The sequence below is a fragment of the Megalops cyprinoides genome, chromosome 4, assembly GCF_013368585.1.
Source record: "Megalops cyprinoides isolate fMegCyp1 chromosome 4, fMegCyp1.pri, whole genome shotgun sequence".
Lineage (NCBI taxonomy): Eukaryota > Metazoa > Chordata > Actinopteri > Elopiformes > Megalopidae > Megalops > Megalops cyprinoides.
The window spans coordinates 18,573,726-18,601,633 of NC_050586.1; the positions used below are offsets into that span (position 1 = coordinate 18,573,726).

The following is a 27,908-nucleotide window of genomic DNA, read 5'->3' on the forward strand; positions in this document are numbered from 1 at the left end:
TCCTCTTTCTGCTAGGCTAACTTCATCATGTGTTCTCTCATTACTACGTATTATTTAGTAAATCAAATTGGTAACCCCAGAAACAATATCGCAGTCACAATTTGGCTTTGAGGGTATAAAAGTAAATACAACAGTGTGTGTGTGTGGGGGGGGGGGGGATGAATTTACTGATCGTGTAATGACATTCAGAAGGTGATGGCTCTTTCAAACACATCTATACAAGCCTAATGTATTACAATCATTTGCTAGCTATCAATGGCTGAGTGTTGGTTTGCAAAAACATGTGTGACGGGCCCAAGAGAAACAGATGTAATCAGCATTTAAATGTGAGAACTTCATCACTAAAATCAGGAGTGAAGTTGCTGTTATTGCCATTTGTAGATTATAGGAAAAGTATCAATGAAAATGAGGATTGGCAGAATTCAACATAAAATGAATAATACTACCACAATGAACTTAAAATGAATTCAAAATTTAGGGAAGCTTATTGTCATAAATAGTTTTCATATCATACACATGCATATGAGCATACACACACACATACACACACATTTCTACTTCTGTGCTTTTTAAACAAAAATGTAATTTCACATTGACTCTGTTTATTTCAATGTTCTAATAAGCGTAGTCAAAGCTAATAAGTATAGTCATTCTTGCCTAAGGCTGAAGTCTTCCTCAGCCTCCTAAATATACTTTGGCCATTATCCAATCTAAATGCAATAGACTTTGTCCTTAACTTGGAGTAACAAATCTAAACAAGTGTTACAAAACACTGTGAGTTCAGTGGTCCCTAAAATCAATGGGAAATGTCTTGTAAGAGCCAAACAATCCTAATAGCTACTTAAACTTGCCTCTAAAAGTTAACAGCACTCCGCTGTAGTTAGATTGAATGGATACCTTTGTTAAAAAAGGATACAGTTATGGAAATTTCTCCTATGGCTTTGTTTTTCACATTTTACGTTAATTAGATTTAAACATCCTGCCAAATTAGAAAATACTTAAGCTTCAGTGGAGGGAGTCTGTCTTCTTTTTGGTAGGAAAGATTCAATAAAGGTTAATTGACCCTCATCCCACATTCATGGCTGGTGTTGACGTCTTTGAAATTTTAACTATACTAATGATCCTAAAACTGTGAAGCTTTTGAATATTTGCCTGGGAAAAAAATGTACCTGTGAATGTGGGAGCATGAAAATGATGTTGATGGCTATCATTGGTCTGTTCAGTGTACTGGGTTTTTTATGGTACACATGGAGAGGAAAAATGGTTTATTTCAAAATGAGGAGTCAGTGTGACATAGTTGTTAAGGAACTGGACTTACTGTGGGATGTTTCTGTCATACCTTTGAATATATTGCTCACTTTAAATAGCTATAATTAGATATTGTGCTGAATAAATGGATAATATACACACAACACAGTCATGAAAATTGCAATGGGTAAGGGTGTCTGGTGAAAAAAATTACAACTTAAATGCTTAAACAACAGCTATTTTTCCAAACAGTATGAGCAAGCATAAAGAGTGTGTACTGGAAGCAATGCTTCGTCCTTCCTTGAATCTCAGTGCAAATGTAATCAGGTTTTAAATTCATGAGCACAGGCGGCAGAAAGCAGAGAATATATAGGAAATATAAGTAACACAGTTTCAAACATCTGTTCAACCACATATCCCTGGTATTTATGGGTGAGAAGCTCATCCTATAAGAAAGACCAACTCCAAATTATGTCCATACGTTATTCCCTTTATTGTTAGGATATAATGAGCGGCTCAGTCGGCAAAGGTACATGTTCAACAAGGGTAAGCTGAGCCCTATAGTCTATGTTTAAAATTTATGTCATTGCTGTGAAAGCCAGAGAGTCCACACTGGTGGAACAAATGGGCTTTGTTCTTCTGGGTACAGGGGTGGGAAAGTTACTGAAATGGGACTGAAATGAGTGCCCACGAGTTACTCAAACTGTGTGAAGAGGACGCATGTATCCTTCAACGGCATTTGCTCCCTCCTGCGCTGTGAGTCGTAGTGTGGAAAATAGTCATGGTAGGAAGGCAGGTATATCAGAGGATTGCATATCCCATACCTGATGTGGGTTCACTGCATGGCCTTGCAGTAGCAATGAGCTTAAATAAATAATTGGCAACTAAAAAAAGTTTGGTGAAAAAGGGAAAAATGCAAAAATATAAATGACAACAAAAGACATGAGGTTGACTTTCTGTGTAGAAACATTCACTAATATTGCTGCTAACTTCAGCTTGATAACTCTGACAGTTAAAAATCAAGATTGCAATTTAACTCCGGTAAACAACTGCTCGACTGGTTTCAGTTATTCGGTTTCTTACTTTCATTTAGGTTTATTTAAGGACATAACCCCATGAACCGTACTGAGAAACACCATTATTAAAGAAAAAAAAGTAATAATTTATTCACAGTAATGCATACAGTTTAAATAGTTGCCAAATTGAATGACTGAATAATCAGGTTAAATAGGCAATCACCAGCAAACACGTGTGAAATTGAGTACTATAATAGAAAATACATCCTTCTATTGATATAGTTAAATATTTAAGCCTTTTGCAATGCATTTAAAGTCATTTACTGTATTGCTTACAAAGAAGATCGTATTGAATGAAATCTTTCTGGCCTTGGCATACAAGTGACAGGCTGTTTTCTTCAATGTATTACCTCGTTTAGAGTTGGGGCTCATTCCAGAATGGAATTGATTTCTATGAATGAGTTGTAGTTTCAAGAATGGAAATCGAATGGAATTGGAGCTGGTCAACAATATCTGTCAACAGCTGAAGGGAATTTTTTTGTATTGATCTTGTAGCATAATTATACAAAATCATTATAATAAAAGGAAGTATGCAGTGTTTGTGTAGAAATTAGCTTTTATAAGTGAGAATGCACACAATTCCACTTTCCAAAAATTCATTAAAGTCATTAGCATACTGTAGGAGTCCAAAACTTGCTATGGGAAGTTTTTGTTGTCACATGAAGCAACTATTGAGCCTATCAGCACAGTATTTGCTATGTATAATCCTTGCAGCAAGTTTTGTACCAGTCAAAATTACAATTAAAAAAAAAGACAACAATTTCATTGGTTGGGTCAATCCTTTTCAAAGCTGTTTTATATGTCTGAAGTTGGTAAGTCTAATATTGTCATATTTTGACAAATCTGAATTTCTCAAATTGCAATGAAGTCATCTCAATGATTTTTAAACTGATGTATTGTCACCTAGAAAATACAAGAAAACAATCTTCACATAATAACTCTATTTCACATTCAGCACACTCGCTGAGCATTTGGAGAAAAAGACAACCTTCCACTAGCCTGAAACTTTTTTCTTAATTTAAAAAGCAAATTCTGCTTCAAAACGCTAGTTTGCATGAAGCGTTAAATTCAGCTGTATATAGTGGCTCCTGCAGCCAAGATTTACATTTGCAGCGTATTGCAGACTCTAAAGCTTTTGAGTCAAGTGAACATTGTAATTTAGCATTAAGGATTTTCCTCCTCTCCAAGGAACACATTTCTGATTTGGAAGAGTCTAACATCCTTCTGTTGACTCTGGGGTATCTTAAGCTTAACCCTTAGGCAGCAAAACATGAAGAAACTTAATTATGAACCATACTAAAACCTGAGTATGTGTAACTTCCTTAAACCATACCTGCTGGGGATTTTGCAGTTGTGGCTACCTCATATTTGATTTATAATTACTCTTGTGAACTGTAATTTCTCTTTTTTTAACTGAAATTCTAATGGTACAATCTCTCTCTCTCTCTCTCTCTCTCTCTCTCTCTCTCTCTCTCTCTCAAGCTGTCACTTGAAATTAATATTTTTTTTTAAATGTGCATACCCTGCTTACGTGTGTGAAGTGTAACATCCCTTTGAATATGTGGTCCTTTGTATTGACTGGTTGCTGGTGCTGATTGCAGCACAGATGTTGAACCGCAGCAGTCCATCAATTCATCCACTTACCCTCATGCCGAGCTCAATGTTTTCCCCTCCATAGACCTCCATGCCTGGATCAAGAAGACCAATCTCTCCAAAGTACTCTCTATCCACCACGAAGGAGCAGCCAATCATTGCTGGTGTCCTAGATGAGGAAATCAAAACCCATTAAAACACAATGATAATAATCACTTTTTCTTCTGGTTTTTTTTTGAGCCTATAAACCTATAAAACCCTAAAGTGTTAATGAAAGTTTAATACTTACACTCATAATTCTATTTTTGGAAAAAAAAGACCTATTCCTATTTTCACCCAGACCCAGACCTGCTGGGCTATAGAAAAGTTCAGATCATCCAGTATGAAACCAAACTGAGTACAAGGAACCTTGAGCACTCATTCTATGCTTTTATCCTTTTTTTTCAGAGAGGCCATCGGCATTGCATTGCATTCTTGAGGTTTATTGAAATGAGACTGAAAGAGGAAACATTATAATGATGTGGGAAGGCAGCAGGGCCAGGATGTACAGGTGACTGCCCGTCCATACATATGATCATACTGCAAGTGGAGTAGTCAACAAAAAGAACCACAGTAGATCCAGTAGTGCTCAGCATTAAAAACCTCACTGAATAGCAATACTGTTCTTTTATGTCCCTGTTTATTCTTCATCCAGTGTGCATCCATTCACAGCCAATTCAAATAACTTTTTGCTGCCACGTCTGTGCAGCTGTAAACAGTGCCATAGCAACTATTGACATCAAAATGTTTTTTGAAGTGAAATATGTTTCACATTGTTCCCATTGAATCAGCCTTAAGAAAATAGCTGAAAATGAGGAGAAAGTGAAGTTGCTACTACAAGCTGACTTCCCACTCTACCTACTTATTCATTTAGAGCAAAATTGCCTACTGCTTTTTGACATACTTTCCTTGTCAAAATGATTTATGATGCTCCTGCAGAGGCTCTTGTGCAGCTTCCCTATTTAGTCCATGGTAAATATTTTACCAATATGGGGCATTTCGTGTCATAATATCAGTGGCTCTATGGTGTGAAGGTGTCTTAAGATGGCTGGCCTGCCAAGTTGAATCATGCTCTGCTGCTCAACCCAAAAAAGACATGCACACACATGCACATGTTTGCACTCACTTGCTCTCTAAATTGCTTTTACTTCATAAATACTTCCCTGTCGGAGACCTCACAGCACAGTCAAGAGCCCTGAATTTGGCAATAATGCTCTGTGTCTGAATCTGTATGCCCTGACAATTGATCTGAATCTACTGTGGGGTGTACATTTAATTGTGTACTTTCTGGCCTTGATTTGGCTGTTTTCCCATTGCAGATTGGTATAAAGAAGCCTGCCTGGCGTGGTTTGGCTTTTTATAAAATGCAAAAGAATAAAGGAAGAACAAAAGGATAAAAGAAGAATCCAAATATCTAAGACCAATTTCAATTGTTTCCAGCCCCAAATAGCCCATGGTGATTTGTCATTGATGGGCATAGAACTGGAAGAAGCAGCCCTGGAAATGATTTCCAATATGAATCCATGCTGCCAAAAGATGCAGCTGTCCCTTGAAGCATTTCCTCAGGAGTCCATTTGAAGCCCACGCTTCATCAGCAAACTGTCAATAACATTTTTCCAAACAGAACGGCAGCACAAGTAGCAGTTCTCATGCTTCAAATGCAGAAATCCTAATCAATTGTGGATGAAGGCCACACATCATTTCCAGATCTATTTGCAGCCCCACACGTAGTTGCTCAAATTTATATACTTTTTTTTTCATTTTTCAATAGTTTTCAAGAATGGGACCCAGTTCCTGTCAAAAGCATATGACTACATACTGAGCAATTGTGCTAGGTTTTATTGTTTTGAGATTTTTTAAAGGAAAGAAAAAAATCAATAAAAATTAAGTAATTGTTTTTTTCAGGGAGAATGTATTATTCTTTTTGAATTGATAAATTATTTTGGGGATCAGCAACCATTGTTTTTCTGTTCTATATATTACACTTTTTAGTCAACATATGTCTCATATCACACATATTTGTTGACAGGCCACACATTGACGAATCACAAGAAAAGACATCCATATGTTCATAATGCATAATGCTTGTATTCACATTTTATTTAATGAACTACATTAAATTTTGGTATTCCTGAAAATTCCTGAAAATAAGATGCATCTAATTTCCATTTGCATCATTGAAATGAGCAAATGAATTTAAATGGCCCTTTGCCTGACAGTGTGCTTGGGAGCAATCAGGGCTAAGCTATTATATGAGCATGTGATGTGCTGCTATCTTATAGTACACCGAATGTGTGTGTGTGCGTGTGTGTGTGTGTGTTCCTACCAGTGCATGAATGCATGGTAGGAAAGGTGGGCTGAAGGTGGAAAATGGCTGACTGCCAAATTAGAAATTATACTACACGAGGTTAGATGAGATGGGCTTGCCCGTGCTGTCAATTGATCAGGAGGGCTCTGCTTGGTCAGGTGACCAAATAAAAGAAAGACTGCAACTTCATAGGAGAGAGGGACAAAACAAGGGTACAGAGTTATTGCTCATGAACTGCATCTGAGATTATGAATTGGACAAGCTTTAGATATTTAAATGGCATAAATCTTCGGAAAGGTCATTGGTGCTGAGCTTAGCACTTATGACAAGCCTTGGTTTATGCAGGCTGAGCTTTAACTCTTGTTTCTGTCACTTACCAACTGTGATTTTGTGAAAATGTAGCTGTAGAAATAATTTGTACTTCACCTGAATCCTGCCTCCTTGCCTGCCTAGTACCTGAAATTCTGCCTCTGTTAGTGAGAGACAATGCCTATGTGTACGTGTGTACGTATACTTGTGTACACTGGCATTTGTGTACAAATACTGCATGTACACAAAGCCTTCACCTCCACCAAGCTTTTCAACAGGAGCTGGAACGTTAAGAATGTCTGTGGTGAAATGAATAGAAACGAGTAAAATCAATGAGAAACACATTATTGTGATAAAGTGAGGCAAGCCATGAGTATAGCTGCAAATTGGCATAATTCTTGTTTTCCCTAGATTGTTGCCCGCTGGAATGGAATGTAGGTGCAGCTGAATCTGCAATTACAAGGACAATGAAATTCCCTCCTCTTTCCCCGGGGAAAAAGCAAGGCAAGTGCACACAGAACAGACACGACTCAAATCCTGACGAAAACAGGCACCAACATGCACTGCACTTAGACGGGCCACGTATCAGTTTTAAACTCTACAGCTAAGTACTGTTACAAGCTTTAGAAAGCATCTTAAATAAGTGCTCAGTGTGTATTCTGGATGGGTCCCTTACTAGAACCATTCAAATATTAATATGCATTTTTTCTTGCTCCATTCATTTTTCATCAAAGGTACCATAAATATTGAAGAGAGGCCACTGAACTCACCTGATGGGGGCAGTCTCATCACCCTTGTCCAGCCACTCCTGGGGTGGGATGATGTACATGCACCATAGGCCCCAGTTGTAGCCGTGGGCAGCGTTGGCGTATTGCTGCACCTCAAACGTGTTGTACTTGATGTTATCAATTGCCGGGAGGATAATCCGAGTGTGGTCTTCTTTTACTCTGGTCAGAATTGGTTCTGCCCTGTGAACAGACAGGTCAGAATAAGCCTTGCTAAAAAGGAGCATCATAAGAGAGTGTGGATTAAGAAGGTTTTTCGGGCCACCCATTGAATAATCATACTCATCACAAGCTGGATAAGGGGTTGCAGATGAAAAAAATCAATACTCAACTTGCTGGCAGTAGAAAGCATTAATATCATTTCATTTAAGCGGTGACATTCAGGCTGTAATAACTAAAATCAGAGTAATTACACAGATTACACAAATATTACACAGGCATTATAGCACACTAATATCCAGACAGACTGCAATCTACAAATGCATTATTACGGACAAATAATAAAATAGGATAGGGATAACCTTGAGTACTGTATAAGAGGTCTGCATGAGAAAAAATACATTGTATTAGATACTTGTACAAATACTTATACATTTTTTGTCCCATCATTCTTTGATTCATGCATTGAAGGTGTAATAATGTTCTTACCTATTTTTGTCTTTCAGAACAAGGACAGTCTTTTGCAATTTCCTGGAAATGCTTAAGCAGTATCAATCCTTTTAATTAAGCTCTGAATATGGTGGATTCATAATTGGGTACATAGTACAAAGCTTGCAGAACATTCATCATACTTGAAATGGAATTTAAATGTGTTTTGATGAATGAATCAACACATTTTCTTGAACTGTTTTCATTGTTTTTTGTGACTGGTTTATCACGCAAATTACAGTTCTGTTAGTACTGAAGTCCCTTTCCACTGCAATCATTTAATAGTTTCATCTTGGAGGTATCATTGACAAGAATGGTCCCCAACATATACACACACCCCTCAACACATAGTTGTATTAATTTCCTCATCATTATATAAAACAGGTGGAAATGGACAACTAGGATTGGTATTGGGATGGCAGATATCCATTTAGACAGCATTTAGACATAGGTCTGGTTGGATTGGTATTGGGATGGCAGATATCCATTTAGACAGCATTTAGACATAGGTCTTTCTCAAGGTTTCTAACAGGAATAACCTACAGTGGCATGAAAATGTTTGGGCACCCCTGGTCAAAATTTCTGTTACTGAATAGCTAAGCAAGCAAAAGATGGCCTGATATCCAAAAGGTATAAAGTTAAAGATGACACATTTCTTCTTTCAAAAGTTTGGGCACTGTGCATGGTCAGTACTTAGTAACACCCCCTTTGGCAAGTATCACAGCTTGTAAATGCTTTTTGTAGCCAGCTAAGAGTCTTTCAATTCTTGTTTGGGGGATTTTCACCCATTCTTCCTTGCAAAAGGCTTCTAGTTCTGTGAGATGCTTGGGCTATCTTGCATGCACTGCTCTTTTGAGGTCTATCCACAGATTTTCAATGATGTTTAGGGACTGTGAGAGCCATGGCAAAACCTTGAGCTTGCGCCTCTTGAGGTAGTCCATTGTGGATTTTGAGGTGTGTTTAGGATCATTATCCTGTTGTAGAAGCCATCCTCTTTTCATCTTAAGCTTTTTTACAGACGGTGTGATGTTTGCTTCCAGAATTTGCTGGTATTTAATTGAATCCATTCTTCCTTCTACCAGTGAAATGTTCCCCATGCCACTGGCTGCAACACAAGCCCAAAGAATGATCAATCCACCCCCCCGCTTAACAGTTAGAGAGGTGTCCTTTTCATGAAATTCTGCTCCCTTTTTTGCCAAACATACCTGTGCTCATTGCGACCAAAATGTTCTATTTTAACTTCATCAGTCCACAGGACTTGTTTCCAAAATGCATCAGGCTTGTTTAGATGTTCCTTTGCAAACTTCTGACGCTGAATTTTGTGGTGAGGACGCAGGAAAGGTTTTCTTCTGATGACTCTTCCATGAAGGTCATATTTGTGCAAGTGTCACTGTACAGTAGAACAGTGCACCACCACTCCAGAGTCTGCTAAATCTTCCTGAAGGTCTTTTGCAGTCAAATGGGGGTTTTGATTTGCCTTTCTAGCAATCCTACGAGCAGTTCTCTTGGAAAGTTTTCTTGGTCTTCCAGACCTCAACTTGACCTCCACCGTTCCTGTTAACTGCCATTTCTTAATTACATTACGAACTGAGGAAACGGCTACCTGAAAATGCTTCATCATGCTATCATCTTGTAGCCTTCTCCTGCTTTGTGGGCATCAATTATTTTAATTTTCAGATTTTCAGGCAGCTGCTTAGATGACCCCATGGCTGCTGATTGTTGGGACAAGGTTTGAGGAGTCAGAGTATTTATAAAGCTTTGAAATTTGCATCACCTGGCCTTTCCTAGCGGTGATTGTGAACAAACCATAGCCCTAACAAGCTAATTAAGGTCTGAGACCTTGGTAAAAGTTATCTGAGAGCTCAAATCTCTTGGGGTGCCCCAACTTTTGCATGGTGCTCCTTTCCTTTTTTCCACTCTAAAATTTTACAAAACAAAAATAATACACTAATCTTGCTTAAAATGTTGAAAACAATGTTTCATCTTTAACTTTATGCCTTTTGGAAATCAGTTCATCTTCTACTCACTTAACTATCCACAGTAACAGAAATTTTTCCCAGGAGTGCCCAAACTTTTGTATGCCACTGTACATGACCCAGAGGTCTCATTCCATAAATATATTTCCATTTGTACCTTGTCCTTGTCTTATTTACTTACCCACACAGAACAGGCGCAACCTCATAAAACTAGAAAATTACCATTTAGCACTTAACTCTCTATCATCATTGTTCTTCATCATAATTTTCCCACCCGTAACGTTATTGCTAATCCTCCAGTACTTCTAACAGCACTTTTCACCATTTGTGTCTGCTGCCTTAATAGCCTCAACTTTGTCATATTCACCCAATAGCAACATCTGTATATTGAAACCAATTGTGAGACATAAAGGAGTAACTACCACCTTGGGAACAATGGTAGTCACTTGAAACTGTTTCCACTGCACATATATGGTGCTGTGTCAGCAAAGAGGACACATCAAATGGTCACCATCCTGTATGAAAGTTAACTAGTTATCTAACTTGTAATGCTTGCTAACATTTTCTATTATTACGAAATACAGCATTGTTTTGTATCATACTTCACAATACAAAGACAACAAATACAAAAACAGCTATACTGAAATATAGAAGTTGTACATACAGCCAGCAATCCAACAACAATTAACAATAATGGAGGAACTGTTCCACAGATGCCATTCAACACCTTTCTTTGTCACAAGAAATCATTTTCATCAGTATTAGTTCAGAGCAGGCACTGCACAGTTTTTCTAATCTTTTATATCATATAAATGCTTTTATCTAACAACCTATGTCTACTGTCAGACCATCCAGATGATATAAAGCCCAGTGGTACCGTGTCTGTTTTGAAGTAATGCACATGAATCAGAAGCAAGATCCCATTTTCTTCAGATAGTGAAATGAAAAATCACAGGGCTGCTATTTGAAAGAATGTAGGTAACACTGGGTTGCAAAAGTTTGAAATAGCACTTGCTTATTCTACTGCATGTGAGACAACGTGGCCCACATTTTTGTAGTAAATTGGCTTTGATATCAATGATTTCATTGGCAGACAAATTTTGTAAAATGTGTGTTTATTGAGCCTTCATATATTGTGAATATGTGGTGTTTATGGGAATACCTTGCTGCCATTATGATTCCTTATATTAGGCTACAATCCTTATAAATCACAACTCTCTTCAATTTTGAGTTTGAACTGACAGTCAATAAATGTAAGAACACTTTTAAATTAAACTAAAATATGACTAAAAAATATAAGGATGACCTCATGCTAAAAACATAAAGGATGTAACAAGAGCTCATTCCAGTGGCATCTCTACACTATACTTATTCTGCGACAGACTAGATCTTATTTGGAAAAACACCAGAGTCAGTGCTAAACTGAAAATCACCTGTTTTAATAAAACATGATTTTTGACATACTTGAGAGATGGTTGATAAAAATGTTGATGGAGGATGTTCATTGTTGGGGAAAACTTTAAATCAAAAGAAACTCATGCAAAAAGGATTCATGATCACATTGGTCCTGTTCTTGCAGACACTCACTGACAGCAATGCCACCTGATTGTCACAGAGACATCAAACAATTTTAGAATTAACCGCCAGACTGCATCCCCTACAAATCATTAAATGTTATGGCATTTCCATTTTTTGATCAAACTGAAGATGGTGAGCTTAGCTGTGTTGATGAGATCACACACCATTGTCTCGAAAGCCCAAAGCACGAATATCAGAAACTGCTTTCTGAACTACAGGGGGTTGAACAACATTTTCTGAAATACAAGAGTGGTGGGAGCTGGTGAATAAAATTTTAATCAGAGGGAAAATGCTTTTCTAGTTAGGATGAAAAATCTGATCGCATTTTTTCTATACAAGATAGGGGTGTCTGTTGTTAGCACAAATGTTACTTACCTCCAAAAGGCTGTCAGGTCTCCACAGATATACTATAGTACTCAACAAATTTTCTGCAATTCTCACTCTATTGGGCAGTGACCTGTTTTTGACAGCCAGACCTGCCTGCATGAATACCTTGTGGCAAATTGTATGAGAGTTACAGTGTCACTATCAAGATTCCTGTGACTAACTAAACCAGCTTCAGATAAGATTGGGTGATTCTACACATCAAGGTTTTGGTTTATGGTATGGCCCAAATTATGTGCTGCCCATGCAGTCAAAGAGGTAAGCAAATAGGAGGAATTCATTCTGATTTAGCTAACATCTACAAATATGGCCCTCCAGGATGTAGCTGAACAAACGTTTCATCTACAACCATCTGCAATGACAACTCCCTTGACAAGAAGCAGCAAACAGGAATAATAACAGCTTCAGCATGCTGTCAAACATTTTATCACTTTGGCTTTTGGGGCCCTTGGTGGTTCCCACAATTCAGTGCACTAGAATGTTGCATTTCAGATCTAAACAGGGCAGGCGCAAGGGGGAAAACTGTAGAGAAGATGTCCTTGCGGGCTTTTAGGGAAAAAAATATCCACTGTTAAGCTTGGCAGTCACGCAGATCGCTCAGAAAGCTGCAGGCTACAATCACAACTGTTTGTCCAGGGCTGCACAGGAACAAGGTATTAGTTTATGAATCACAGCAATCTATCTTATCATCTCACTCTGAGGTTTTGGAGATTAATTTAAAGTAAAACTCAAAATCAGACATATGTCCCTGGCCATATGTTTCAAGTTTTTTTTTTTACTGCTATTTAGCCACTGTTCATCAGTGCCTGTTAAAGTCACTGCAGGAGTTTATTTGATCACTGAGCACATGGGTGTTGTCACAGAGTATTCATTGCCTTTTGTCAATATGTTGCCCATCCTTCCTCAACAACAGGGATTAAACTTCATATATCAGGAAACACAAAAACACACCCATCATCAAGGTGAAGAGGAAAAATGTTCAGATAGCACTATATGGGTTTTTCCAGTTCAAATCATCAACAGAATGTGCCCTTAGTGACTGCAGCGTCCAACATTAACAACCATCAGCCGACAAATGCAGGTGGATTTCTTCTTTGGCAGATTACAGTTGCAGGGCCACTAGCCACTCTGGCAGGTTTATTTTGCATGAATAAATAAATACATATTATCATGGCCACCTCCATGAAGCTGTCACCTCAGCCATTCCAAAAATTAATAAACCATGACAGAATCATTTGTGCTGCATTTGTGATGGTTTGTGTTGTAAAAATTGTTGTTGTGACAGTTTGGTTTTTTAGATATGAAAAATTATAATCTATGAGCCATGATGTCATCCACAACCACATTCAAATCATTCCAAAGTGGTCTCATTTGTTTGTGTCACATTTGTGCTTGGTTGTGCCATAAAAATTTTGGTTTGGGCAGTTATAGTTTTTTAGATATTAAAGTATAACTTCAGAAATGACATCATCCAGAACCCCATCCAGGTCCAAATAGGTTCATTCATTTGTACTACATTTGTACCCGTTTGGGCAGTAAAAATTGTTTGATCAATTGTAATCCAGCACCCCAACCATGTCCACATTGGTACAAAGTGGCCTCATTCATTTGTGTTATCGGGCAAGGTAATGAGCTAGCAAACACTACTGTGGTTTGCCTGTTATCTTTAGTTGTAACGCTATCTTTCTGGCTATCGAGGCTGCTAGACTCTTTCAACTAATAATATAAGATGTTGCCAAGGTGAACATACAGATATGTGCCTCAAAGAATCTAGTTAAAATGTACCTTGGTTCGCTCTGTAACATTTTGCCTCTGCTTAATTAATTTTCAAGAGCTTTTGTAGTTGATTAATTAGCGAATTTTAGATTGCCAGCTTGTCAGGACAATTGCTGGTTTACTAAACTAACTGCCACATCAAGAAAGATTAATGTGAATCATGAGTGTGTACAAATGAACTAGCCACCAATTTTTTTCATCTGGGTGGTGGGCCAAAAATTTAATTTTGGACGCTGTAACCGTCATGATTAAATAGTGGACAGAGGAGGACCATAATTAAAAAGGACTTTCCTTTTCAGTTAGCAAGATTGGTACAGACTGGGCCTGTGCATCACCTTTCTTGGTTATTATAATGGCAATAATGTCATAAGAGATTTAGAAGGCTTGACAAGGCATTCTGTGAAAGTTAAAAATGAAATTTTGTAGTTAGAAATGAATCACTTCAGAGTAAAATGGGTGACACTGACAATTTCAAAGCCTCTCCTCCAGAAAATGATGAAGGGTGACAGAACAGTTAATTTTTTAACCATAAGACAAAATGAATAAATGAGGACCATTTTTGTACATCCACATGACCTAGCACACATACACAAAGTGTAACACAAACACTAAACTTGAATGAAATCCTTTCAGAGAAGCTGTAGGGGATGTACTTGGACTTGAACATGGATACACTTATGTCCTGAATTGATACACTTATGTTCTATTGTGCTGAAAGTCACTCTGGATAATAAGTTTCTACTAAATGAATGTAATGTAATGTAAGGTAATGAAAACATTAAACATTATTATATGTTGTTATCAGATGAGGCTGTTTTTATGTATATACATGCATAACACATATGCATAAAGAGTGTGTGACTTCCCTCCTACGTAGAATTGTGTAAATGGACGTGCAGCATGAAAAATCACTGAAATCAGGATTGTTGGCTGTTTTGGTCTGTTAGCCCTTTGTGCAAGGCAAAAAGAAGACTCCATTTCAATACCATTTTCAACAGGAGTGAAGTATGTTAATCATTACACAGATTTCAATTGTTACTTATATTCCGAAGTTCATCAATACAGCTGGGCTAAAGTAAAGGACAAGGATCTATCACCTCAAAGAGAGCAGTATCCACGTGCAGACGGTGGATGAGCTAACCTTCAAACAACCACCTCTTGGATAATCCGCCATTCATCTTCATCTGTCCTTGAGAGAGGAGTGCTCTGGAGCTGGCTAACAGCATGCGCAGTTCCAGTTCCCTCTGGGAATCGAATGCAGATTAGGAAAGGAAAGAATAAAGAAGCGAAAGGATGCAGCATCACTTTTGACTGATGAAGCTTGTCATTTTACTTCTGCCTCTATCATCTCTTGCACACGGGCCACCCTCCTTCACCTTGCTTTTCTTTGCATCTCCACATCTTATTTCTTCCCATAATAAGCATTCAAATGACTTCATTTCAGCTAAGGATTTTCAAAAGAACAATAGAATGTGTAGCAATGGTGCTTGAAATAACCATTTTCTTCCTTTTTTTCACGTTTCATTGTGCGTGGAGTTATTTTGCCCGCTGGGCTCAAGAAAACATTGTTTACTTGCCTGAGGGCTTTGTTTCCCAGCCTGGCACACTCAAGAGTGATAACTCAAGTTCTAAACTTGTTGGGAGATAACAAAAAGCTCCAGATTCTGTTTCTGACCCACAATGCACAGGCTTGCCTGGGGTCCTGGTATCTCACATCACATGGCAGGATAAAAATCCCCTTGATTGCTATCGCCTCTCCCCCCCAACCCAGCTCTGCCTGTCATCTTTGGAAACTAGTTCTCTATTGGCTTCAGCTCTGTGCTCTGGAACCACATGCTTCAGGCTTTCAACATCACATGCCCATTTTTCTCAACCGATGAGATTCTTATGCAGCATGTCTGAGGATTGTTGAAGTTCCTTGCGCAAAGACTTATCGAGTAATGGCATCCAGCTTCATTCACGTCTACGTCAAAGTGTCATTTGCCCTCCGTTCCCAAAATGGCATCAATTTGATGCAATTTGCTTACAGGCTTTTGCTTGGGGTGACTTTCTGATGAAAATGGCAAAAATGACAATGAAAATGGTAAGAACTCATTCCATATATTGTGTGCTGTATGAGCGCATAATATGTGAAGCCACCTGAAAAACAACTAAAAAGCTGTAAAACTCTCTCTAAGACAAGGTCTGGCTCTGTACCTTTCAGGCACTATGCATTTATTAGGAGAAAAAAAAATCTTTAAATATTTATTAAGTAAATAGTCAATTACTCTGACTTAGTAAACAAAATGGTGAATTTTACAGCATGGGAGGAAGCATTAGTGTAATCATAATTAATCTGCAATCCAACGAGAATTGACATTAAGTGTAGAGCAAATAATTGTGTGTAGAGAGCCTTCATTGAAAACAGTCCAACATTAATACAAGGAAAGGTTACGTGAGAATGCATGTGGGCGTAATGTAAGTGCAAGCTGTTCTAACAATGGCCACAGCATGGATTTGCATCAGTGGATATAAAGGTAGAATTAATGGGAGGTTGAGACAAATCGTCTTAGGAGGCACTGCTGCTCCATATACCTTATTCACCGCATTGATCCGTCCCTTTATTAAGACAGGTAGGCAACTGAGGACAAATTCCGCTATATACTCTGCAATGACCTGGTCAGGAAAGCCATAGAAAGGCCCAATTACACATTCAATCAGCTAAAAGGGATAAAAAGACCCAGGTGAAATCATACAGATGTACTACTTTTGAAATTAATCTGGATAAAAGCAGGCAGCAAGCACAGTACAGCCTGATGTTTCCATATTTATGGATGTATATGGAACATATGCTGGTTGGAGCGCTCACTTGGAGTGAAAACAGAGCACTTCTGTCCCTTTCTAAGTGCGCTAAACACAGCACTGAGACAAATTGGCACATTGCGGTTTTATGCTGAAATTGTTTAGAAGTCCGATCCCCCACTGTGAGGACACAGCTTCTCTTCTCGGGCATCATTGGTTTAATACACAAGCGTGATGTGTGGCATCAAAAAAAACATCAATGAAAAATATATCTTTCATAAAGGATGAAAAAAATCTAAATAAATATATGCATAAATTCAATTCAGTTTCATGTTTTCGCAGTAGGTGAGGGGCATGTTCAGAAGAAAATAAAAAAATACACCAAAGACAGGCACTTATGAATGTATATAGAATGTAAGCTCTTTTGAGCACTCACTTGGGGTGACTACAGAACACTTCTGTCTCTTTTAAAGTTGGGCAAACACCGCGCTGAGACCAGTCGCACTGAACAATCTCAGAGGCTGCCAGAAGCGAATGGCACATTGTGGTTTTATGCTGAAATTGTTTAGAAGTCCAATCCCCCACTGCGAGGACAAACCTTGCCTTCTCGAGCCTCATTGGTTTTTACAGTATGCTTCCTTAGCTGTCACAACCCTAGACATTTTTTTTTCATGTCAGCTATGTGGCTCCGTTTGTCCCTCATAAGTGAAGTGTGTGGCACCAAAAAATGCCAGTTCCATTTCTCATCAACATCAGGAAAAAAAACACATAAATGATTAAATAGATACAATCTGATTTCATGTTTTCACTGCAGGTGATGGTATGTTTGGATAAAAATGAAAGACACCAGGCTAAAACACTTTCCTAAAACAGCAGTGCTGTTTTCCCATTCCCTTGGCTAATAGTACACTTGAGGTCACAGCATGTTTGAGCCTTCTAACATCATCAAAGACTCCTGGTCCTGAGATGTGCATTTCTTTACAGCCAACAGCTGAAACAGCCTCTTATCTCTCTTGGCACTCAACAGCCACACCGCATCCACTAATCATTAAACATTAATACCACAAGATTGCAACATTGCAGGATTCAAGACCAAATAAATATCAATTTATCTGCAGTCCATTCCTGAACTGTGGTTAATGTGCTTACCACATTCATTAGAAAGCTGTTACATATTCTCCCATTATTTCTATTTATATAATGGAGGATAATCAAATGGAGGATAATAAGGATCATCACAACAAGAGGAATGTCAATGTCGGCTATAGAGTGGATGGGCGGTTACTTTGTTATTATGTCACGAGTGGCTACAATACATTCTAGAACAGGGTTACATGAAAAACCTTTTACATGTCTCTGTTACATTTCAGTAGCCAACACCAAGGCTGCAGTAAAGTGAGGAAAAACTATGTAAAAGTGTTCAGAGCACCAGTCGCAGCCTAGAAAACTACCCAGATGGTACATCTCTGGGGAAATTATCATGGACATTTACCATGGTAAACATTCATAACTGGAAACACAGGCGTGCTGCAACATCTGCTGCCCTCCTGTTTTATATACCCAAGAACTTCATAAATTCTTAGCATTAATTCAGTCTGCAAAATACCTATAGCAGCATGATCATTGTATGGCAAGTAATGAAGATGACCACTCAACTACACATCTGTAAGGAAAGTAGGTGCAGATACTGTAATACAAGCTTAAAATATGCACCAGAGTCACTTTTTAACAATAAACCCATCTAAATAAAAAAGAGACATGAGATCATTTTGAAATGTTCCTAGTTGAATAGGATGCCATTAGGATGTGATGAAAATCACACTTGCACACTCTGTACTAATTATTTATACAAGTAAAATTATTTGCAGTGCGATATAATAACACTTGATAGTAGATTGACAAATTTTCTAGCCTAATGCATTGTAAATATTGTACAACTACTGAACAATTAATATGGAATTATAATGTGCTCATTTTGACTTTAATATGTAACAATGTTTTATTACTCTACCTGTAATTTCAAATAATTTATAGTTAAATATAAACTATAAATTATAAGCCCAAATGCATTGGGCTTATTGATATTATGACAATAAAAAGATGCTTTTGCTGGCTAGTGTGTTTTTTTCAGTGGTACTAATACTGCATCTGTTGTGTGAACTAATTTGTATATAAAAAATTGTATCTATAGTTGTCCAGGCTGATAGGAAACAGTGACAAATCCACAATCAGGTTTATTGTAAAACTTCAGCCAGAAAGGGCTGAATTGCACACAAGTGGTGATATGACATCTATGTTCTGAAAACCCAGTCTTTATCTCAGGCAAGTCATATGCTCCTTTTGCAGTGCCTAAACCTTCACTATGGCTCAGGGAAAGTAGGCAGAATGGAAGCACAGGAGCACCAGAATGAATTAAAATCCTGACCCGATTCTAAACATTGAGAATAGGCTTGAGCTCCATGTTGCAGCCATTGTAGTTCTAACGAGGTCATTGAGAGTGATCATTCTTGACAAATGCAGTAGATGCTGCACTACACCCCAGCTCACTTATCACCAGATGTAGGGCATTAGGATGAGACATTAATATGAAGATCATCATCTCTCAATTGAATGTTTATCTGGTTAATTTCACCCGAATAATGGTGTAAGACCTTTCAGCCACACATGCAAAGACACTGTAGTCTTAATTGATTATTTATCCACTCCGTCTATTCATTTGCCTGATGACTCCACATTTTGATAAGTATCACATTTCAAAATTCTGATTGGTTTAAACAGTCGCAAAAACAACCTCAGAAATGATTCTGGAAAATCTGGTGAACATACAGTAAATGCAAGTTTAAATGATTGCCATAAGGGTGCAGTTTCACATGAGCAGAAACACAAACCCATTGTCCATTCACCTGAGTTTATATTTACACGGGAGCATTTAGAGGCAGAGGTCCTTTCCTAAGATGGCAAAGACATTATTAATGGGGATGCCATCATCACTTTATGAAATGACCAAATCTTACACCAGTGCTATTTGCAATACATTGCTTTTTAATTGTGTTTTCACACAATGCAGAATAAGCACTAACAGGCCATTGTTTCATTTCTACTTCATTTGCTGTGGTAGTCATCCTTTCCACTAGCCTGTCATGACACATAGGAATACAGCACGCTAAGAAAATGCTACGCAGTTGTACATTGCTGTCTACAAACAAAAGAAGTTCGACACATGGCGCGTGGCGGCAGGTGAACCGGTTCATCGGAAATTCAAACGGAGCCCAGCATGCAAAACAGGAGGAGCGAGCAGGAGAAACAATGAATCTAGATTGTGTGGGGGGTGAAAGGGTCATGGGGGGAGGCAGGCGCATACATTTTTGAAGAGGACCAGATGGGAAAACAGATGAGAGAACCACCGGGGGTATCAATTATCATCACCAAGCAACAAATCGCAAGTCATCCTCTATTCTCGATGAAACAAACGTTTCTTTTTCTCCACTCCGCCGTGCGAATTCGTACTGTAGCTATAGGGTCTGATAAAGGCTTCGAGGGCAAAGTCACACAGGAAGCAACAGCAGATTCTGACTGATCAAATGAGTGGGGTCTAAACCAATTACCGCATCTTTCATCAACACCACAAGGTAAACAAACAAGGCTACTGAACCCCAGATGCTAACCACAGGGGTTGTAGAGTAAAGGTTATTATGTTGTGAGCTACGTAAGGACATGCAATGAGTCACTTCATTCATAGAATAAAAAAATGAAAGGGGAGGAATATGCAAATTTTCCATTAGCAAGAAACACAATCACCGACCATGTTGCAGTGACTGGGATGAACACTGAAGGATGCTGCTCCACGCCTAAGAAGATTTTTGAATTACCAAAGGTTATTTACTACTATCCTGAATGTTAATTACGATGCAACAGATCAGGAATGGCAACTTCTGAATAACATTTGAGAGATAAAGGCCAGTGTATAATTCAAACCCCCCCCCCCCGCCAGAACTTCCCATCTTCCACAGCAACAAAACACACTCTATCTTCAAAACTGTCCAGGCTGACAGGCTCAAATTAGGTGCCAATTACGTCCAGTTGTGTTGCTTGTTTTGTGATAAGCAGAGATGTCAACTAGAAATTGGGTTGAGACCCTCTGAAGTTATTTCATTAAGCCTCTTAGGCAGGGCCCCAGGGGGCAAGAGAGGGGAAAAATGCAGCCTTCTTACCACCTCTCCTTCCCACTTTATTTTTCACATTTTACTCCCCCGGAACACTGTTTTTTTCCGTGACCTATTTCAGGAGTACACAGAGGCCGTCACTTTATCCCAAATCAAAGCATGCACTCCAGAGCCTATTAATCACAGATAAAAAGTCATGTACTGGAACAAAAGGGAAAAGTCATTAATTGTTAATCCATAGTTAAAAATGGAGGTCATATTCCATAACTGTGCTGCCTTAATTAGAATTAAGCATTTCTGGGGTAGAGCCTGACATTAAATCAAAAGGTGGATATACCTGCAAATTGCCTGATACCAACCTGGTATTTATAGCATTTTACCCATAGATAGTGAACCGTTCCTGGCTCTTCCACAGACCCATCATTGGCCTGGGTCAGCAATTTGTCATTAGCAGCTCAAAGCTGTTATATTGCTACTTACAAGGAAACAGACAGTTGTTTGTATCCTCTTGAGCACCTTTATACAAGCATGCTTTACCTGACTTTAACGCCCATCTCAAGAATACTCATGCAGCGTTGCATCAGATATTTTAACCCACCATCTGTGGGAAGCAGTGTTTTTTTGTCAACTGCCTGCATTCAGATTCATCGTCATAGCAATGTACCCTTCAACGAACAGCGATGTCTTACCAGGCAGCATTGAACTCCACGTGGGCATCGAAGAACCCCACCACCGGTGCAGTGGCGGCCTTCCACCCGTGTATCCTGGCCCTGATCAGGCCCTCCCTCTTGTTGTTGCGCACGATCTTCACCAAGCCCGGGTACCTCTTGTTAACATACTGGTCCAGGTTGAACTTCAGCTCCACTACAAGAACATGAGACACAGACTGTAAATGTACTGTAAGTCTAATGACAATTTAGCTTATCTACACTTACAATCCATAAATGTTACAATAATATGCTAAGATGCAGCATAACTGGCTGCACAATTTTCCCCATAAAAAGGTATATCGTTGTAGCGTCAATGCTACTGTCACCGTTGTTCTAAAGATGAGCCAAATCGATCCATTACAGCTTGGGTGAAATGAATGCTTGCATTGTTTTACACTAATGTCATCAGACTAGGACACACTGGTGGCAGAGATTGATTGCTGTCTGAGATGCCTTAGTACCTACCCCTCTCTCCCCAAGGTCACAGACAGTGGGTTTTTCTTTCAGTTTTTTCTGTGCGGGTTAAAAGATAAAAGCACTTGCTGCAGCTCCCTAACCATTTTGACACTTTACTCAGACTTTCACTGTTCCCATAAATCACCACTGAACTAATACTCAGCATAATTTATGTTTCTGTCAGAAGAGATGCCATCAGATTTAAGGGTTTTTGTCAGAGCTTTTTACTGTCAACTGGAGGAGCACCACCATCAAATGTCCGAGTCACAGGACACTTGTGTGTATGTTTATATGTTCTGTATCTATTGACAATATGGTTGGCTTCATTGCAAACACCCAAACATACTGGTAGAGGGATGTTATTGGTAAATGTTGAATGCAAACAATGTTATTGATCCCAAGACTCATAATATTTTCTGAATGTTGTCAAACCCTTACACTGACGTTTTCAAAATAATACATTGCAACATTTTTAGGATACGTTTGCGGCAAAAATAAATCAACACAATTAATTGATTCACATGTTTTTATAACTTTACACTGCCTTCAACCAATATTTCTCAAATGTTATTAGGCTACCCAGGATGAGATCGTGCTCATAACATGGTGCACAAGAGAATGAATGAGGGTAGGTGTGTGTGTGTGTGTGTGTGTGTGTGTGTGTGTGTGTTTGTGTGTGTCTGTGTATGTGTGTGTGTGTACGTGCATGTGTATGTATGTTGGCCATATGCACATGTAAGTACTCAAGATCACATGCACACTGATCATGAAAGCTGAAGAATCCAGCAGAAGCTGAAGAAATTTGTTTGAGTGACAAGGTAGCTGATCCTCTTTTTCTCCACAAAACAAACCAAAAGCTGTAAGGTGCGTGTAGTATTATGGGTAACAAATCAGTACAGTATCAAATCACCTACAATGGAACACAGCAAAAAACAGTAATCCTGAACATAAGCCAGAAATGTAATAAAAAAAACATTAAAATGATGCATGGCAATGTATAATAATAGAATATTGTATGTGATATATGAATAATGGAAGATCAGTCATGTGACTTATTTTATCATATTACATTCTTATCAACAGTATATATCCTATATATAGCTTTATATTCAAACATCAGAACAGATACAGAGGCCTCCATGTTTTTTCTTTTCTTTCATTGAGTCTCCACAAGTCTATATCATCCAAAAGACCAAATGCAACTACCCAGATGCAAATCTTTCTGATGAATGAGGGCTTAGTTGTGAATGAAGGGAAAATTTTAAACACTGCGTGAGAACAATGTGGAAAAAGAAAAGGGTGTTTAATGGCAATGTTTTAGCGGGCCGATTGCCAAAACACCTCAGTCTGAATTCAATTTCCCCATCAAACAAATACTGGTCTGTTTAATACACTGAAAGTTCATTGGATGTAATTAAGTAATGTATGACATGAGCACTGCACTGTATCGCCAGTTTAGAAACAAATTCAGCACAAACACTACCCTACTTGGAGCACTGTCCTGAGCTCCCTCAAAGATAAATGGCACCTCGTTTTCAGAAAAAAATAGCCAAAGTTGCTCAATAAATTGTTGCAGCTCAGGAGTGCACAGAAGCCTAAACATGCTTATTGAATTGGAAGAGGGGTGGGGGTTATGTCATTATTCACTTATTTTCCTTCTAGTCATTTCACAGTGCAAATGCTCCACAAGTGCAGACAGGAGAAGTGAGTGAAGAAAGGTCAAGTAGCCAGCCCTGCATGTTAATCGTTTAGCATGAGAAGGGTAGTCTCTCGATCAGCGCAAATCAACCCTCGCTAATCATGACCAGTAAACAAAGGAGGTGGGCTCACCACTTTTGGCATCTTTTTACCCCCACATTTGGTGACATGAATGGCTGCCCATTTAACAGGCTCTCTTGGGACCCAGAATGTGCCAATGTTGACTCTTGCGAGGTCCCTTTTCAAGATGTTATTCATGCACTTCCTCTCTTATTTAGCTTGTCCGGGGAGACTGGGCCAGGGTCAACGCCAAGTGATGGAGGGCCAAGTGTCAGTGGGAATCTGGTTCATTGTAACACTTCAGAAACAAGAAGGCTTCTGGGACTACACTGGCTGCCACAGGCCATGCAGGTGTGGAGGCAACAAAAACTTCAGCTAGCATCACCGTGGAGACTGTACACAAAGGTTCAGTAAAGGACAAGGCTCATCTTTTTTCTTCTATTTTTAAACCCTTTACTGCATCCAAGTGTACTCCCCAAGGCTCCCCCATCTCTCTCTCCCTCTTCACTCACACACACACATAATTTCAGCCACTGAGCACAGAAACAAAAGACGCGCTCACGTTCAGGGAAGATGATAATTATCTCAAGGTTAGAAAATAAAACATAATAAAAAAAACTCTAAAACTCTAAATCTATTTCCAAGGGAATCATTTTGTTTTGTCTGGCTCTGTTCTGCAGATGAGTATACAAACCATCTGCTATATTGCTTTAGATATGTCTCATTTTGTAAGGGAAATATTATATTGTTTTTTCTCTATGACCTCGCTTTCATTCACAAATCAACAGGAACGTCAGCCACCTACAATAAGTGGGTGTCAAACAAGAGTGTTGCTTCTTTGTTCTTCAGTGGATCTGAGAACATAAAAAGGTAAACAGATAGCTTAGGGATTTAATTAAAAGGCTCTTGGATATTTTTTGTGGTTCATGACATTCCTACCCAAGATAATGAACCTTCTTCCAGCTGAACCCTCCTTCTTTCTATCACAGCACAGGTAGATTGGATTCAGTACAGGGCATTCTATTTCTAGTCATGCTACTCAGCAATGTCTTGCTACTCAGCAATGTCCTTTATGATCTCCTGCTTCAGATGTTGAGCTTTTTAGTTTCTGATTTAGGCTTCAACGGCTTCAATGTTCAGAGCCTCTTTGAAGAACCCACTCAGAATATAGGATGTAACAGCACTAAATGTAATTTTTTGATTCATGACCTCCTTTTGACCTTTTCTTTTAGTCTAAGCTTAAATTTCTGCCAGTGTTGAAATTTTTGCAAATTAATACATGCTGAATGACACTGTGAAAGTCTGCCTCCATTAGACATGCATTTTTTTTTACCCTGGGTCACTTTTAAAGCAGTGAAATATGTTTTTATTATTATTATTATTTTTTTTATGGATTTCTGTTTTGCTTTTTAGAAAATTGTGTCAGTTTAATTACTTGAACTTTTGTTTAATTTTCCATATGATGAAAAAAAAACTAGCAAAGAGCTAAGTCTACAATCAATAAAGCATTTTTAACATCATTAGCAGTGAAGGTTCTCCAGGGAGTACAAAAAGACAAGGCTTAAACAATATTATTAAAAAATGACAGAAATAAAGCAATACTAATTTTAAGCAATCCTCCTACCAAACTAGATGTCTAAATGGTGCCACCTGATATTGAACAAGGAAGCACATCAGCTACTGAAATGTACAGTTTCCATGACAACACACAGTAATAAATGAGCCATGGTGGTCATCCCCCATCTCTAATCAAGGCTTTCTGGTCTTGTTGTGCCTAAAGACGTTTACATACCGACCAGCAGCAGGCAAAGTAAAATCATTTGGCAGCTTTGTATCACCAGCTGTGATCTACAGGATTCATTGAGATTTGGGTCATGACATAATGATACTTAGTAGTTAGCAAGATAGCTTGCTGAGCTAGCAGTGATCAGAATTACTTGCAGCGTGTGTTTATTAAAGCTGGTAGCCAGAGTATTTATATTGTGGGTTTGTCCGTGGTTAATTGGAGGTGGAATAATCTGTGTCTGAATAATAATCATCATTATTTAAGATGTAAATCATGCTTTTAATTGTCGTGGGCTACAAACTCCCTTGGTCCTGTATGTAAATATACATGGAAAAACAAAAATATTTTGCGGAGAAAGTGCTCAAGTTGGCAAAACAGGGAGGGGATGACACTGCTTTTTCTAAACAGTACAAATTCAAAAAGGGTAATAATGTAATGTTTAGAACATAGTATGACAGCAGCTGGCATTAATAGTGTTACAGTAAGGAAAGCTCACAGATCTTACCACTGTCGCTGTTGTCATCAACCAAGATGATCTCCTTGAGAAGGTGTGCTGGCGTGTGATTGACCACACTGTGCACAGACCGCAAAATAACAGACAAGGCCTCGTTCACAAAGATGAAGACCACTGAAATCTGTGGAAGGTCATCAGGATAGGCCATCTGCTTGCACCTGCAGAGATACAAATCAGTACAATTCAACGCCCTGCAGCCAGCTCCCAATTTCAAAAACCATTAATGTAGCATGACATATAAAATGAATTATCTAAGACCTATATAATAAATCGTATTATTAAATTACATTGGAGATGACACAGTAAACTCAATATAAACCCCAAAATCTGGATCGGGGAGTGCTATTTTGGGATGGTGTTTATTTTTCTCCTTCCCTTAAATGCTAAAGTCAACAGATGTGCAAATGCAAAATGTATTTGAGTGGTGAGTGCCCAGAGGGCAGATATGTTGTTATATTCATGTGCCGTAAAAGCATAGGAGGGTCCCGGGCTACTTTGCTGTTGCTGTTCATCTGGGGGGAAAATTAGATCGCAATCCATTTTTCATTTCAATGCATACTTTGATTTGCAACTATGAGGTGAAGACTGAATATTGCTGCAAATCTGTAGAGAGGCAGAATCCAGGTTCTGTTAGTCAGGGGTGAGAGGCAGATGAGGCATGAAGATCAGGGAGGAGCAGTACCAGACAGGGCTTTAGACAGCAAAACAACTGGGCTGGGGAAATCTGTTCAAAAATGGAAAGACTCTGCTGTGCTGATTAGGTCTCTCAGAGGAATGCCATGGAAACCAGGGCTAGAGAGAGGTGATTGGAATCCCATTTCATGTTGCTGTTTTCAATGACCCATTTAATGAGATGAATTGCATACAACTACAGGCCCCAATCACAGGACATGCAATGCAGGCGACCAAGAATGAGGGGCGGCTTTCTTTAAAAACCCATAATTCATTACAGCCCCTCGATGACTTCCCTCGCTGATTGGGTTTTCATAGCAACGTGGCTTTGCAAGCCAGCTTCCAGCACATCCATCTTGAGTTGCCAAGTAAGCCTTCACATTACACCAGCTGCCAGATTCCTATAGCAACCATGTACTTGATCAAGATTTACTTGTTCAGGTCTCCTCCTCCCCCCTCAAAACATGGTCATAGAGCTCTCTCTTAAACCTTTTGGGGGCAGTCAGAGTGATTATATGTTTTAAGATTTTATGTACAAAAAGTAAACATCTCAAAACAATAGACTCATATAATCAAATAATAATAGTGCACAGACGGCCATTAAAAGGAACAGTCAAATTTCGCTGCAAGCAATGATTAAAGAGGCACAGGCATAACCCCATTTTAAGTATAAACACATTTGGCAACATCTATAAATATTACAACATAGTAAAAATGTAAAACCTAATGCTGACTGAATTTGAAAAATGTAAAATCTAATGCTGACTGAACCTGATCTTGTCGATTTACTAATGTTGTGAGATTGACACTGAAATAGATCTTATTTCCCTAATAATGTATAAGTGGTTGTGAAACAGGAAAAGTTTTAAAAGTTTTTACCAGTGCTGCAGATGAACTATGTGGAATATTGCCACTGTGTTTTTTTTACTTGACAGAATGTGTTTTCCCATACCTAAATATTTGAATTGATTTATTGGTTTTATGTTGTCTGTTAATGGGAACTTTGCACAACACAACTGTTTTGCCAAAAATAGAGCATAACCACAAAGTCAAGTAACAGAAAATGATTTTTGTGAAAAGGAGCTAGATTTAATATAAGTTTTACATCTATAATGCAACATATCAATCATATGTACCTCAAATTGAAGGCGACATGACTGCCACCCAGGTGGTGCTGCTTAAGGTAGCTGGAGCAGCATGATTTAAAGGATTTAAAGGTTATCAGTTCAAGTCTTAGGTGGGGCATTATTGTTGTGTCTTTGAACAAGATATGTTAATGCTTCACTGAATTCCCAGCTGTATAAATGGATACTCAATGCATAAACTCACTTGATAAGAACATCTGATG

The 27,908-nt window shown here is 38.6% G+C and overlaps 1 protein-coding gene across 1 annotated transcript in view; it reads right to left on the reverse strand.

Annotated features, from left to right (window-relative positions):
- galnt9 (polypeptide N-acetylgalactosaminyltransferase 9) overlaps positions 1-27,908 on the reverse strand; it is an 88,705-nt gene that overhangs the window by 24,537 nt on the left and 36,260 nt on the right. The window contains exons 3-6 of the mRNA XM_036527922.1: positions 25,880-26,046; positions 21,354-21,528; positions 7,344-7,541; positions 3,969-4,086 (exon numbers count right to left, since the gene is read on the reverse strand). Of these exons, the coding sequence (XP_036383815.1) occupies positions 3,969-4,086; positions 7,344-7,541; positions 21,354-21,528; positions 25,880-26,046 (658 nt within the window). The remainder of the gene's footprint in view (positions 1-3,968; positions 4,087-7,343; positions 7,542-21,353; positions 21,529-25,879; positions 26,047-27,908) is intronic.